Source organism: Panthera pardus, unplaced genomic scaffold (assembly GCF_024362965.1).
Source record: "Panthera pardus isolate Hobbes unplaced genomic scaffold, ASM2436296v1 HiC_scaffold_13, whole genome shotgun sequence".
NCBI lineage: Eukaryota > Metazoa > Chordata > Mammalia > Carnivora > Felidae > Panthera > Panthera pardus.
This window is the reverse complement of record NW_026526688.1, coordinates 1,918,343-1,932,859: the sequence shown is the minus strand read 5'-3', so window position 1 is coordinate 1,932,859 and position 14,517 is coordinate 1,918,343. Positions and strand designations below refer to the sequence as shown.

Here is a 14,517-nt window from a genome sequence, read left to right as displayed (position 1 = left end):
CTGGGTGACCCAGTCGGTTAAGCATCCGACTTCGGCTTAGGTCATGTCAGAGTTCGTGTGTTCAAGCCCCATGTCGGGCTCTGTGCTGACAGCTCGGAGCCCGGAGCCTGCTTTGGATTCTGGATTCTGAGTCTCCCTCTCTCTCTGCCCCTCTCCCACTTGTGCTGTCTCTCTCTCCCTCTCTCAAAAATAAATGGTATTAAAAACATTTTTTTAATAAAATAAAATTAGTAACATGGAGGGGCGCCCGGTGGCTCAGTCGGTTAAGCGTCTGACTCTCGGTTTCTGCTCAGGTTGTGATCTCACAGTTCGTCGGGCTCTGCTCTGACAGCGTGGAGCCTGCTTGGGATTCTCTCTCCCTCTCTCTCAAAATAAATAAACGTTAAAAAAATTAGTAACACGGAATTCAACCAAATGAGCGGTTACTGTGGACGCCATGACCTGGTCTGGCGGGGACCCCGAGCGTGGCGCACAGGGAAGCCGTGGCACGGACGCGAGACGGGAAGGGGGCCCTGCCCGGCTCCCCAGGTCGTGCTGACGAGGAAAGAGAGGACAGGTGAGCCCCACGCCCGCGGAAACACTCACCTTCAGGAGCATCCAGGAAACGCAGGTGAAGGGGGTGCTGACCTCCAGGAGCAGCGTGATCATGGCCAGGTAGTGGCCGGCTCTGAGGTTGACCACCGAGCCGAGAAAGCCCAGGAAGGCAAAGAGGTGGTGGACGACCAGAAACCAGTCAAACGTCCGGAAGAGCACATTGGACACGTGAACCGCGACGTTTTCAAAGAGAAAGAATCCCGTTGCCGTCGCCACGTGAAACCAGCACCAGTTCTGCTGGCCGCGCGCCTTATCGGCCTGGAGCACGGGGTCCGCCAGCAAGGCCCACAGGCCCGCGGCCGTGCTCTGAACGCCAAAGACCGCGCGGGTGGCCGCCAGGTTCCAGAAGACCTTCTCTCTGGCCACCAGGGAGCGGTAGGTGGCATTCAGGGAGGATGACAGCTGGTGGCAGACGACGAAGACGCCCACGTAGAAGACGAAGCCGGCGACCACGAGCGTTGAGCGGATCTTCCAGGACGTGTAGTCCAGGTCGAAAATGCTCCCTGCTGTGCCGCCATCGCTCACGTGAGTCATCGTCCTAGGTGCGGAGGATTAAAGGCGTCCCAGGACCAATGCAGGGCTCGGGCGCCCACACCGCGTCTCGTCCCACGAGGCACCGTCCGTGCAGGTGCGTCTGGGCTCGTCATGTATTCGTCTCCGACCTGAAGAAGGAAGACAGGCTCACATGTGTGGACGGGATGGGGGCCCCCCCACTTCTCTGCTCCTGCAGGACGCACACAGTGCTGGGAGAGGGAGTGTCACGAGCCTTCTGTCCTCATGTGCTTGCAGGCAGGCAGGCAGGCGTGCGCATACACACACACACACACACACACACACACACACAGCAGGGAAGCGCCACCGGCAGCACCTGAGGAGGAAAGGAGAGGGCATGGGAGCCGGGAGGTGGGACGGCAGCAGTGGTGAGGCTGATGGCACACACCATCCGGGACTCTGCCGCGGGGACGCCCCGCTCACAGCCTGGGTCACACTCACACTCCACAGGGTGAGACACTTAGGCAACCACACCGGGATACGCTTTGTCAAAGCTTCTCACACCCCCGAGGGAGAGCCCTGCCTGCCCTCTACAGGCTGCACGCAGTACTGTGCAGGGTACACGCCCCGGCCAGGCTGCGTGCAGACTTCACGCTGTCTGCGCTCGCTCTCCGCATGCAGAAATCACTGTTGGGAGCACAGGAGCAGGGGCGGCTGTGTAGACGGGCTGCAGTAATGTCTGGCACACAGAAGGTGTTTGCAGGACTCAGCACAAGGATTATCATCACCCGTCACATCAGGGTCCTTATAAACCGGAGGAAAACCCAAGTCCCCAGTTCCAGTCTGTTAACCTGCCTACGGCATGAAGCCCGTCCACACTCCCATCTGAAGCCAGTGCAGGGCCTGGATGGGAAAGGGACGAGGCCACCCGTGTGTGCCTATCCCCGCCCTGGACACCGGGAAGGACAGCGTGTCCCGCCCAGGCAGGGGGCTATGCCGAGTCCTTGCCGGAGGAAACCCACCTCCCACCCTGGACCACATCAGCTCTCAAATGCAAGGTGGGAATTCTGATTTCCAACCGTGAAAAACATCCCCTACGCTCAGTACGTAAAGACACGAAGGAGGGTGTGGGTATCGCTTACCACTGCCCCGTTTCCAAATCCTTTTCTCCTACACCAGCGGCTGCTACACGCAGAGAAGATATTACGAACATACTTACCCACTCAAACAGTAAGTGCAATTGAAATAACCCAATAATTTCTCTGTAACAATGTAAAAACAAAAATTCATTCTTTGCCCAGAAATAAAAAAACAAAAAAATATTTCTTCTTTTCGCAACCAGCCCATTTGCTGTTGCTGACCTCAAGTCCGGCAGAGTTTGGAGACTAAGATGAACTTCTGGCTGGATTTCCAATACATTTAAGGACCTTCCCGCCTCCACGTTAGAAGACGGCTGTCGTACGTTTTATACTAGTTAGCGCAACAGACTGCACTGTGGTGACCGCTAGAGGAAGGTCACCAAAACCCGTGCTCCTGCCCTTCACACGCGTCCCCGCAGAGTCTGAGCACCGTGCTCCCAGGACAGGGTCGGGTGGTGGCTCTTGACCTGCCCCCTGCCCCACCCGACAGCCCTCCTGCACAGGCAGCTGTTTGAAAGCCCAGCCCGTGTCCCTCACCTCTGGGCTCCTGCTGGTGCTGGGTCCTCTAAGAGTCCTTTCCCCACCCGGCCCCACCTGTCAGCCCTTATCCTTCTGATCTCGGCATCAATGCCTTTTCCTCCAGAAGCCCCCTCTGGAAGCCCGGCCTCCACAAGACAAGCAGCTCTCTGCGGGCGGGGCCGGGCCACCTGCCCGCCGCTGTGCCCCCACCACCTGATATGGCGCCTGGCGCAGACGACGTGCCCAGGAAACACTTGTTGAATATACGCTCCCATGGTCACATTTACGTAAGTTTGGATGCTTAGTCTGTGAAACTTCCAAGACCAGATTCTCGAGTCCTCAGAACAGGAGGAAGGGACCTCTGAAGCGTTCTGTGTCAGCCTCACAGCGCGGGACCCCAATGTGCAGGAGGGAACCCCAGGATCAGGTGCTAGCAAAGTGGCCAGAGTCCCCCCTGGGTCCCCTCCTGCCCACACCTTCCACATCCCACAGCCCTGCAGGGGGCTCACCAGACAGGGCACCTCCTCAGGAGCGGAGGGCTCTCCCACCCACATCTGGGCAACAAGGAGCAGGACTGGGCAGGGGCCACGGTGCGTTCCAGCTGTCCATCCTTGCGGAGGTCACCATGTCTAGCTGAACTGCGGGCTGTGAGCCCAGAGCCACAGCTGTCCATTTGTGACTATTCGGCGAAAAGAGCTACCCTGCCCAAACAGTCACGGTGACCACTGTCGGGACGTAGGAAGCACTAGCTCCTTTAACCCAAACTACGGAGGCACCTTTTCTAACTACTGAACTCGTGGATTTGATAATGGTCCTGTAATCAAAGGCAAAGATCATAGAAGCATTTGTCTTCCTACTTCTGAGTGAACCAAGCTCTATGGCAGGCTGGCTCTTTGTGGGTATGAATCGATTCAGGGAGGAAAGACAAAAGCACACACGTACACACACGTCCCCCTGGGAGTCCCGAGTCTGTGCCATCGCCTGTGCCCGTGCCCAGGAGTGCTCTGTATCGGACAAGACTGAAGGCACCGAGGGGGCTGCGCTGGCCGCTTCACGGACTTGTTCTCTGCTCCTGTGATTCACACGCCCCCAAACACACGTACAAGCGCACGTGCACACAGGTCAGTCTAATAGATGACAGGCTGGCGAGAGCGCCCGGGCGTCTGTGCGCTGGTGTGTCGCGTTTATTCCCCCGCACACTCCGACATCGTAAAAACCTTCCTGGCTGGGCAGCCCGCCCCTCCCAGGCCAGCCCATTCTTGAGAGAGCAAAGCAGGGACCTAACCCATCAGAGCCCTGCCTCCCCACCCAGCCCCTGCACCTGGAGGCACTACTGCTCTGCCTTGACCGCCCCAGGGTCCACCAAAGCCCACCGAAATCGTTCAAGCGAGCCAGTCCTCACGTTCACGCTGACCTGCTTGCCTTTCCCATGGAAACCCCAACAAAGGCTGCAGCCTAAACCTTGTCCTGTCTCCTGACCGGTACTTCCCCATGGGGCCCAGCATGGGGCGGGCAGGGCCCGTCTCCAGGGCCCACAAGTGTGATAACCCTGGTTCTCCTGAGCCTCTGCTCTGTGTCCGCTGGTGCCAACACCTGTCTCATAAAAGCACACAGAACAATCTGGTTCTGGGGAGTCACCTCCTAACCCCACAAGGGTGGGGAAGGCTGAAGTTTACAGGTGCAGGTCAACTTCCTGCAGAGATTTCCAGGGTTGGGTAGAAAGGAAGCCTCACCTCCAAGCACGTGATGGTAACCATTACAAGAGTCACCCTGCACAAAACTGTAAACTCTGCTAAACTATGGACTCCCCCGAAGACTTCTTGTACTCTTCCACGAGCCAGTCACGAGGTCCGGGTGACAGTTCCCATTTTGCCACGATTGCGTGAATATGCTCTTAGCCAAGGCTCCCAGCTTCTGTGGCTCCTCTGCCCGGGCCTCTAAGCCTCAGGCTCGGCCCACTGGTGAGCCAGGACAAGTGCTGTATCAGGAAGTTTGGGCTCAGGATCGAGGGACCCCAGGGTGCCACGGCCAAAGGAATAAGAACGGTGGAATCCGACCGTGGTTCCACTATTCAGGGCCATGCTGGGCCCGTTTCTGACTGTGAGAATAAAAAATCTACATAAATGTGGGAGAGTGGGCATTGGGTACTAACAGGAGACACCTACCACGTGCCAGGCATGTTCGACTCGGCCGTCTGCAGGAGAGCCCAGGCGTGGTCCCCGATTCAGACTGCACTGGCATGTGACCAGACGGCCCTCAGAGCCCCGGCCCATGGTGCACAATCGATCGCCTGCAGTGTCTCTTCCACGCGCGTGGAAGATGCCTGTGACTGGGCCCACCTCCAGATTCTGCCTTTACGGCCCCGGAGGAATGGCCACGCTTGGGCATTTCCTAAGCACGCGGGTGCCCCGAGGCAGGTGCGGAGCCACTGAACTGGCATGACCTCCGCTCCCCATCTGGTTGTGAAAACCCAGGAAATCTCAGGTGGGGTGGCCCAGTCTCTTCCTTCTTCCAAACAAGGTCAGCGGAACTCAAAGGCAGCACACAGCGGCAGTGGCTTTAAATGTGAGCCACACACAATCGAAGAAAAGCTGATTATCCTGCTGGAAAGAAACGCTCAAAGCAAGCCACTGTGAGTCTCTCTTTTCTACTGCCCCTCCCTTGACACTCCTGCCCCCCACCAAGCAGCATAGGGACCTGGGGGTCCTGAGGGTCAGGGAGGGGACGGCCACAGTGTGCCTCCAGGGTGGAGACGTGCACCGTCCCGGGTAAAGGGAACGGAAAAGCGGAGGTTCTGAGACAGGGATCTGCTCACCAAACTCACAGTCCTCTGGAGGATGGTAGGACACAGGCCCGTTCCTGGGTCCACATGTTTCAGAACCACATGCTTGAGTCACTGACAGTAAGACCACGTGAGGCAAGGACAGAGGCACAGGGCTCCTGAGGAGGCCCAAGTAAGGCGGCCGGGGGCGGGCCAGCTCTTCACGTGGGTGATGGGAAACTGGCTGCAAGGGCTCAGAAATCCGAGAAAAAACACTGTCCTTTAAGGTACACCACAGAGGGGTGCCTGGGGGGCTCAGTCGGCTAAGCATCGGACACTCGATTTCAGCTCAGGTCATGATCTCATGGTTCATAGGATCGAGTCCCGCGTCTGGCTCTGTGCTGACAATGCAGAGCCTGCTTGGGATTCTCTCTCTTTGCCCCTCCTCCCCTCACTCTCTTTCTCCCAAAATAAATAAACTTAAAAATTATTTTAAAGTACACCATGGAAAACGCGAGGAGCCTTCTAGACCTTTTTGAGAACAGTATCATATATATACATATAAATATATATTAAAAAATAAAAACAGCTGCAGACAGTAGAGTCAGACATTGAAACAAAACAGGAGAGCGGAGCTGAGACAGACGGGTACCAGCAAGGCAGTGCAGACAGGGTGGGGCCGACCTCCAGTTCTCCTGTCTTTCCCTGGCCTGTCACCCTGATCACATCCCTCTGAGATGGCACAGAGGACACTAGGGTCACCGCTGTCCCACTGCCGCGTGCCTGCCTCCCAGACTGGAGGGCTCCTTTCTGGGGCCTGAAGTCTAGCGGGTGGTCACAGCTGGAAGTCCCTGTTCCCTCTCGGGGACAGAGGAGGCCCAACAGCTCACCTCAGGCTTTGTTTCCATCTGGAAGGCATCCAAGTCCAGGTGGCTGAGGAGCTGTGGGGGCAGGGGGGAGGCACTGGTTCCTAGAGGCGGGCCCGGGGTCCCCCACCCAACTCTCTGCAGCTCTCTGTTTTCTTTCGGAAAAAAAAAAATCTATCTACAAACCTCGTCTTTCTAAGATTCGCTGGTTTCAACGGATGCATTGCGCTGGACCAGCCATTTTTAAAAATTTTAACAAGCATTAGTTTCAGGGCCACAGTGTGACGTGCCAGCCCTGTCTCCAGGGATGGGACTCCGTGGCCACCAGGACGCTGAGAACTCCATCTGACGCCCACCGAAGAGTTCACCGGGGGCTAAATTGCTAAACTGCCAAATACTAGCAGTTCCGTATTTGGCTTCGATAATTGATCCAAAACTTGGAAATGAGGAAGGGTGTATGCTTTCTACATCATGCTGGATGACTGCTTAACAAACCTCGTGAGGATCACCTGACTTGGGAGGTAACTGTCACCCTTTCCTGGGGACCGGCCATTCAGTCAGAGAAGTTACAGGTTGAACCATGACACTGATAAGGGGCTACCTTCCCCATTCGGCCCCAGGAAGAGATAGTGTGCGGTTGTGCTTTCGGTGCGCCCAGACACTCACCACTGCCCTGCCTCACCTGGCACGCCTCTCCGACCCTTTCATTCACTCGGTTTTGAACCGACTTTTCATCCTGCTGGGTCCATAGTCAAGGAGACCAAAGTCACCTGACACATGTTCCCTGTCTGTGCGAGACCCATGTGTGTATCACTTTGAGAATGATGGTTTGGTCGTGTGTAAAAATGTTTCTTCCAAAATCAAAAGAAATTCAGACTCCAGGAACAGAACAAAATTCAGAAAATCTGACCAAGCATATAAATACAAAAATAAAACCCTGTAATCCTCCAAGCCAGCTCCAGGCCGCACTACTATTTTCGATTCAATCGATTCACTAAATATAAGCTCTTACTAATTTTTCCCCTAAAATAAGGGCCGGGGATACATACTGCCTGGCGCCTGCTCCTTTCCCGTCCACAATCCTGCCTGCAAAGTTATGTCTCCCCGGCACGGAGACCACCCCGCAGGGTGCACCGGCCCATCCAGCGCCCCGTCAGGCTCCCCGTTCCTCACAGCTCCCCACTGCCAGGCAGTGCACGTGGTCCAGGCCACCCGGAGACCCCAGCACAGGCGCAGCTCCAGTGTTTAGGGACAGGAAGCCCTGGGCGAGAACGCACAGCGAGCGGGCCCTGGGAGCTGCCTGAGGAAGGCTCACTGCCGCGCCCTGCTGCTTCCCGAGCTCCGCGGCTCCCCGGCACGGGGCTCCCCTGCACAAACACAGGGCTCCCCTGCACAAGCACAGGGCTGCTCCGCACAGGGCTCCCCCTCACAAACACCGGGCTCCCCCGCACAGGGCTCCCCCGCACAAGGCTCCCCTGCACAAGCACAGGGCTCACCTGCAAGCGGGGCGGCCGGAGCCCTGTGCAGCGCATCCCCGCTCCCGTCCAAGCCGGGACCTCGCTCCCGGCCACGCCGTAGGGGAGCGCAGGCCCCGCCCCGACGGAGAGGACGCCCACCCCGTCCACACGGCCCCCGCCCCGGCCCGTGCGCCCACCCGCCCACCGTCCTCCCTCATCCCGGCACTCACCGCACGGCCGCCGTCACGACCTCGCCGCAAACACGGCTGCGCATGCGCACGTCCGGTGGGCGGGGCCTATCGCGGGGCCGAACGGAACCGCGGGGGCGGGGCCTAGCGCGGACCGGACGGAACCGCGGGGCGGGGGCGAGGCCTAGCGCGGGACCGAACGGAACCAGGGGCGCGGGGCGGGGCCTAACGCGGACCTAACGGAACCGCGGAGGCGGGGCCGCGGGGGCGCGGACCTGGCTCCGACTTGAGGCCCCTGCCCTGCCTGCCCTGTACTCTCGGTTGTGCGCAGACCCTCGCCGCCCTCGTCACGCCCCAGGCTGACCCCTGGAGAGCAGTGGCTGTCCAAGGAAAGGGGCCGTCTGACAGACCCCACCGTCGCGGGGGTGCTGGGTCCCCGCAACGTCTTTGTGCCCACCGCCCACGGTAGGGCCCCGGGGATCGCGCACTGCAGAGACAAGCCCGCGGAGCCCCGCCCCCACCGGGACATCACGGAGACCCCACGGAGCCCCCCCCCCTGAAAATTCACGGAGACCCCATGGAGCTCCCCCCCACCCCGGGGACCCCACCGAGTCCCCTCGGACCCCCCCCTGAGTCCCCGCGGAGCCACACACACCCCCCTCGGGGACCCCACCGCGACCCCAAGGAGCCCCCCCCCCCCGGGATTTCACGGAGACCCCACACAACCCCCACTGGGACCCTCCCCCCGGAGGCCCCCTCCCCTCACCCGGAAGCCCAGGGATGCAGCTCACGGCTGGGCCGCAGCTGGAGGCCCCAGCTCCACGCCACACCGGGGTGACTCAGCAATCAGAAGCTTGGAAATGGGGAACATTCAGATAGTTTCACTTCCCAACCGTGGCCTTTGGCGAACAGGGACTTCTCTCGACCCTAGTTTCTGGTCTGCAAAGTCCGTAAGACTGCCCCACTGAGTGGCCTGTCCCGACTGTCACTCCTCCTCTGTGTGTGGTTTTGTGAACCCCTGGAGGCAAAGCTTGGGCACACGGTGTTAATGTCATCCCCTGGGAACTCCTTATCTTCCGGAGAAAGCAGTTGTTTTAGTCTCCCCAGGACCCTGGTTGCTTATGGTGGCTTGTGGTTTCCAGAGCCCCTCTGGGCATGTGATGGATATCCAGCAGGCCCCCTCTCCTGGCGGTGTGCCCCCCACATCACCTCATCACCTGGGCTCCTGGCCCTCAGAATCTGCTTCTGTGAAACGGAAACTAGGACAGCATCCACTCGGAATACTGCCCAGGGAATTAGATGTTATGATGGGAACAGTGGCTGGCATTATATTGGCATTCAGTGCCTGCTACTTACTTAGTCATACAAAGTCATTAACTGTAGGAACTGCCAACTGGGTGTCAAACTCCCCTGTCCTTATCTTCACCGTCCAGGTGAGGCAGCCTCCAGAACGAAGACCTCCATGGGAAAGGCAAAGCTTGCTGGCCTTGCCTGTGCCCCTGGTTTCTCGCGTAGTTCAAGAACCAGCCCACAGAAGACAGAGCCCAGGGGCTTAGAATTGGGGGTTTGGTTTTTGAGTGAAGATCGCCAGGCAGCCTGGCCTTGAGTAAACCCCCTGGCTTTGGACCCAGACAGCCCTGGCCTCCAGGACCACCAGCTTCGAGAAGTTGGCGTGCACCCTCTCAACCCCTGAGCTCTGTTGGGAAATGTGGGAACAGCACCTGGTAGGGGGCTCTGAGGTCTCCAGGGGCGCTGACTCATCCGGGCACAGCTCCAGGTCAGCACGCAGTAGGGCCCTTGCCCCTGAATATTCCCCTGAAGCCTTTTCTTCCTTAACCACATCTACCACCGCCGGACACTTTGTGTTTTTATGTGTTTGTTTTAATTATTTTTTATTTTCTGTGTCTTTCAACTAAAATGTGCCCTGCATGAAGAGGGACTTGGCCCTGCTCCCTCTTTTTTTTTTTTTTAAACCGTTTGAGAGAGTGAGAGTGGGGGAGGGACAGAGAGAGGGAGAGAGAATCCCAAGCAAGCTTTGTGCTGTCAGCAGGGAGCCAGACGTGGGGCTCAGTCTCATGAACCCTGAGATCATGACCTGAGCCCAAATCAAGAGTCAGACGCTTAACCCACTGAGCCAGGCGCCACCCCACCCCCCACTCCCTAGAACGTCCTCAGTGACTTGTGAAAAGCCCTTTAACCTGCACCCACATGCCTGCACCCATCCAGCCTCCCACATGAGAGGCCCTCAAACACTTTATTGAGCTAAGAATATGACAGATCCTGAGTCACATGCTTTTGTTTTGTTTTAACCACTGCCCATGTACATCTGGGGCCAATGTGGGGATAAAGTAAGGCGTTTTAACTGTGAATGTTCTTTGAAAGTAAGGTATCAGAAAATTAGTCTATACCTTCAGCACATCAGGAAGAAGGTTTCCATTCCCATTCAGGTTTTCAAGTTCAGCGTTTTTTTTTCTGGTGTGTGCCACCTTGCTTTAGGTGAAATCCTGGTCCTGAGTGTCACATAAAAATGTAGCTATAGGGGCACCTGGTGGCTCAGTGGGTTGAGCATCCGACTTCGGCTCAGGTCATGATCTCCTGGTTCGTGTAGTCCAGCCCCGCATCGGGCCCTGTGCTGACAGCTCGGAGCCTGGAGCTGCTTCAGATTCTGTGTCTCCCTCGCTCTCTGCCTGTGCTTTGTCTCTCTCTCCCTCAAAAATAAGTAAAGATTAAAAAACTTGTTTTAAATGTAGCCGTAGTGGTGACTGTGCGCTGGTGCGGTGCACGGCCTCTCGGGTTGCCTCCCTTTCCTTGCCCTCAGTGCCACCTTATGCATACGGAGCTGAGGCTCATAGAAACCAAGCGACAATTTGCTCAGTCAGTCTCATAGGCAGAAACCGCCTCAGCTAGAATTTAAATGTTCAAGGACTGTGCCTTTCCACTCTGCCCTCTTTGATGCATCGTGGTAAGATCAGTCATTTGGAAAACAATCCAGAGACAACCAGTAATAAATAACCTGGTGCAACTCAGAAGACAGACGGCACTGCAGCCTTATTTCTGCTTACAGGGGACCCGCGGGATTGTCCTCCCAGTGAGGCCACAGGGATCCACGGACTGTCTTCCTACTGAGGCCCCTGTGGGTCCAAGTGGGTCACCGGCCCCTCCCTCCAGCAGATGCCACAACATATCTACTGTGTGTGACACAGCCTGGCAGGTGCTTTCCGGAAATGGTTCATTCACAACCATTTGGCTGGCCTGGCATGTCCCGGGATGCGAGTAGGCGTATTCTCGCACTTCCTAGGTGAGAAAGCCAGGGCTCCAGTGTGGTAAGGTCAAGGAATCTGTCCCCTCCCCTCAGCTGCTGAAAGATGAGGCTGACTTTTGAAATTCAAGGCCATGAGGTGTTTGGAGGCAATTGAAACTGATTTTTTAGAGGTGGTGGGTAGGACAGTTTTAATATTGCCTTTCCTTTCTGATCGTGTAAGCAATAAGGCTCATTGCTTGCTTAAGAACAAGACAAATTTTTTAAAGACATTAATTAGCAGGGGTGGGGTGGGTGCAGTGAGATTTCTCCTCTTCTTTTTTCTTTCCTTTTTTTAAATTTTTTATGCTCACTTCTTTTTGCAACAGAGTGCAAGTGGGGGAGGGGCAGAGAGAGAGGGAGACCCAGAAGCTGAAGATGGCTCCAGGCTCTGAGCTGTCAGCACAGAGCCCGACGACGAGGCACTTGAACCCACGAACCGTGAGATCATGACCTGAACAGAAGTCAGACGCTTAACCTACTGAGCCACCCAGGTGCCCCTCTGGTTATTTGTCAGTAAGAACCAAGAAATAAGTGGACGGGTTGTCATGGGGGGGAGGGGGAACTTTCCCCTTTTAAATTCCTGTATTTGTTACCAGAAAGCGCAGTTAGCTGAGGAGGAGAAATATTCCAAACAACATTTTAGGGGTGCCTGGGTGGCTCAGATGGTTGAGTGTCCCACTTCGGCTCAGGTCATGATCTCACGGTTTGTGGGTTCGAGCCCCTGGTCAGGCTCTGTGCTGACAGCTCAGAGCCTGCTTCAGATTCTGGGTCTCTGTCTTTCTCTGCCCCTCCCCTGCTCACAGTCTGTCTCTCTCTCTCTCTCAAAACTAAATAAACATTAAAAAAAATTTTTAATACATTGGACCCCAGTTCACGATCTGCAGACCACAGATCAGAAACGAACACGGGATTCTCTGGACACCTGCACTGCCAATGAGTAGGTTCTCGGCCCCGCTGTGATGGAGATGCTCCCTGACCTGCTCTCCTGGGGCTCCTCTTACCCTCAAGGCCCCAACCTTGGGGCTCTGCCCTTGCACGCTCCGTCCAGTTGTGGCAAAATCCCTACCCTTGACACATCTCCTCAGCCTGCTTTGGCAAGAATGCTGTTGGGCTGGTCCAGCGGGAATGCCCCAGCGTGAGGCTTCCCACCCACAGGCACCCCAACACGCACCCGCCTCGGCTATAACCCACTTTTCCTTGTGGTGGACTTGCCCACCACCCCATCCCCTACTGCAAAGCCCACCGCGGGGACACCGCATCAATGGCGGTAGTTTCCTGAATAATGCCTGTGTCAGCACTCTTCAACAAGTGTCATGGGGAACATTTCTTCGACAATTGTGGCAAAATGAAAGCTTCTTAGAAAGAAAAAAAAAATGCCAGAGAAGAATGCATTCTCTTGGAATCATTCCTGCCTATATGAGTATTCACTGCATCTGACTCTTTTCTGAAAAGTATGTGTTTGAACCACAAACCATGGTTTTGATGGCTCACGTCCAAGATTTTCAGAGGGCCCTGAACTGGGGTCCCTTTGCTTGGGCTGGTGTTGCGACCTGGGAAGGTGTGAGTGACCTCTCTGAGCCACAAACCTACAAGGCTAGAATTCATCTCAAGTGTCCGGGAACATCAAGGCTTCTGCTCCGTGAGTGTCAGCTGAGCCAGGGCGGGGCTCTCTCTGCAGGACAGGATGATCTGGAAGCTGAAGGCTGTGATTATCTTGGCCCAGAAAGAATCATGAGTCTCGGTTGGCCAAACACACAACCAAAACAACCAGCGTTTAAAAAAGTGCCTCGATAAGAGTGTGTTTGTTCAAGGACCAGGAAGCCAGGCTGTTCCAGAGCGGCCCTGCCCAAGCCGAGCCCGGGCTAGCCAACCCCTCCTGGGGGGCACAGGGGGTGCGTGGGACACTTGGGTCTTCGCAGCCGGTGGGGGTGGGGCTGAGGCCCTTCCGGGGCGGAGGCTGCTGCACCCACAGACACAGAACAGCACCCACAACGAAGGCAGGCAGTAATGCAGAGGCTCAGAAACCCTCACCAACTGCGAACTCACAGGAGCCCAGGCTGCGGTATGCTAAGCAAGCCTTCCCCCCGCCCTCCCCTCCCCCCCCCCCCCCCCCCCCGCAGGTCTGCCCGGTTCCATCCCCTGGAAAGGGGGGCAGAAGGGGCTCATCCACTGAAGGAAGTGGTGCAGCCTTGAGGAATGTTTAAGTCAGAGCTGCAGAGACAGGATCCCTGCGATCCCTTGGGATTTTTTTGTTTTACCTCAGGTACTAGTTTGGGAACAGACTTACAGGCTCAAAAGTCGCCCTCTCCTCCGCCCCCCGCCCCCAGCACAAAGTATAATGCGACGCACAAATCAAATATCTAGGCACGGAAAAGGAAATGAGAGGCAGTGTGTTTCGAGGGTCAGGTCGAACATGACACAGCAGGCAGATCCCCACAGCAGGTGGGCCCTTCTCGAACCCGCCGCACAGTGAGAACTTACCTGAGTGTTGTTTCTGCTCTACCTCCCGGCAGGTGCACATTTACAGGGAGAGGCAGGTGCCGCCAGAAGTCACCGGCAGGAATCAGGAAACACTCCCCCGGTTCTCGTCTCCCTGTAATAAGTCACGGCCCTCGTGAAGGAGCCGGACCCGGGCCTCAGGCTCGCCCCTTCACGTCTGTTTGCAGGCCCCCAGGAACCAGACGACCTTCCGTCTTCTCTGGTGCTGGCTGCTCAGTGGCCCAGCGCACGGCCTCCTCTGATGGTGACAATTACAGGTCTGAGTCACTGAGGGCGGAACACGATGTCTGTAGGGCTCCCACTGGCTGGGGCTGTCCACCCTCATCCCTGAGGGAAGCTGGTGCGGGGACCCCGTGCTCACACCCGAGACTTCGGGCAAACCTGGCCGTCAGGAGCCTACCAGCCAGACCGGCCGCACCAGGGTCTGACCTGAGCCAAAGCGGTGCTCGGCCATGACTCTGGAGTTGGGGGTCACATGTCTCCACCAGGAGTACGGCCGGACCTTCATTTCGGCACACCGGCCAAGAGGGCCGTTTGCTCTTTTCTGCCAATAAATATTACCCGTGGAAGTCACTTAGCTCTGACTCCCAGGCGTCCGGGAGCCAAATTCTTGCTATTATACAACCTACTGATAGGAGATAACAAAGCGGTACGTGCTGGAGTTTACAGATGGCAGGAAAACAGAGATTACTCTTGGGGCA

General features: G+C 56.7%; 1 protein-coding gene across 7 annotated transcripts in view; it reads right to left on the bottom strand.

Annotated features, from left to right (window-relative positions):
* CLN8 (CLN8 transmembrane ER and ERGIC protein) overlaps window positions 1-13,912 on the bottom strand; it is a 48,120-nt gene extending 34,208 nt beyond the window's left edge. Inside the window, exons 1-2 of one of the 7 annotated variants that reach the window (XM_019428016.2) lie at window positions 13,799-13,912; window positions 586-1,256 (exon numbers count right to left, since the gene is read on the bottom strand). In XM_019428016.2, coding sequence (XP_019283561.2) covers window positions 586-1,128 — 543 coding nt within the window. In that variant the 5' untranslated portion in view covers window positions 1,129-1,256; window positions 13,799-13,912. Of the gene's footprint in view, window positions 1-585; window positions 1,257-1,734; window positions 5,989-7,867; window positions 8,006-8,058; window positions 8,147-8,807; window positions 8,832-13,798 lie in introns of those variants that run through there. The other 6 variants (XM_053900751.1, XM_019428015.2, XM_019428018.2 and 3 more) reach the window with 6 other exon arrangements.
* Window positions 13,913-14,517: the final 605 nt, after the last annotated feature.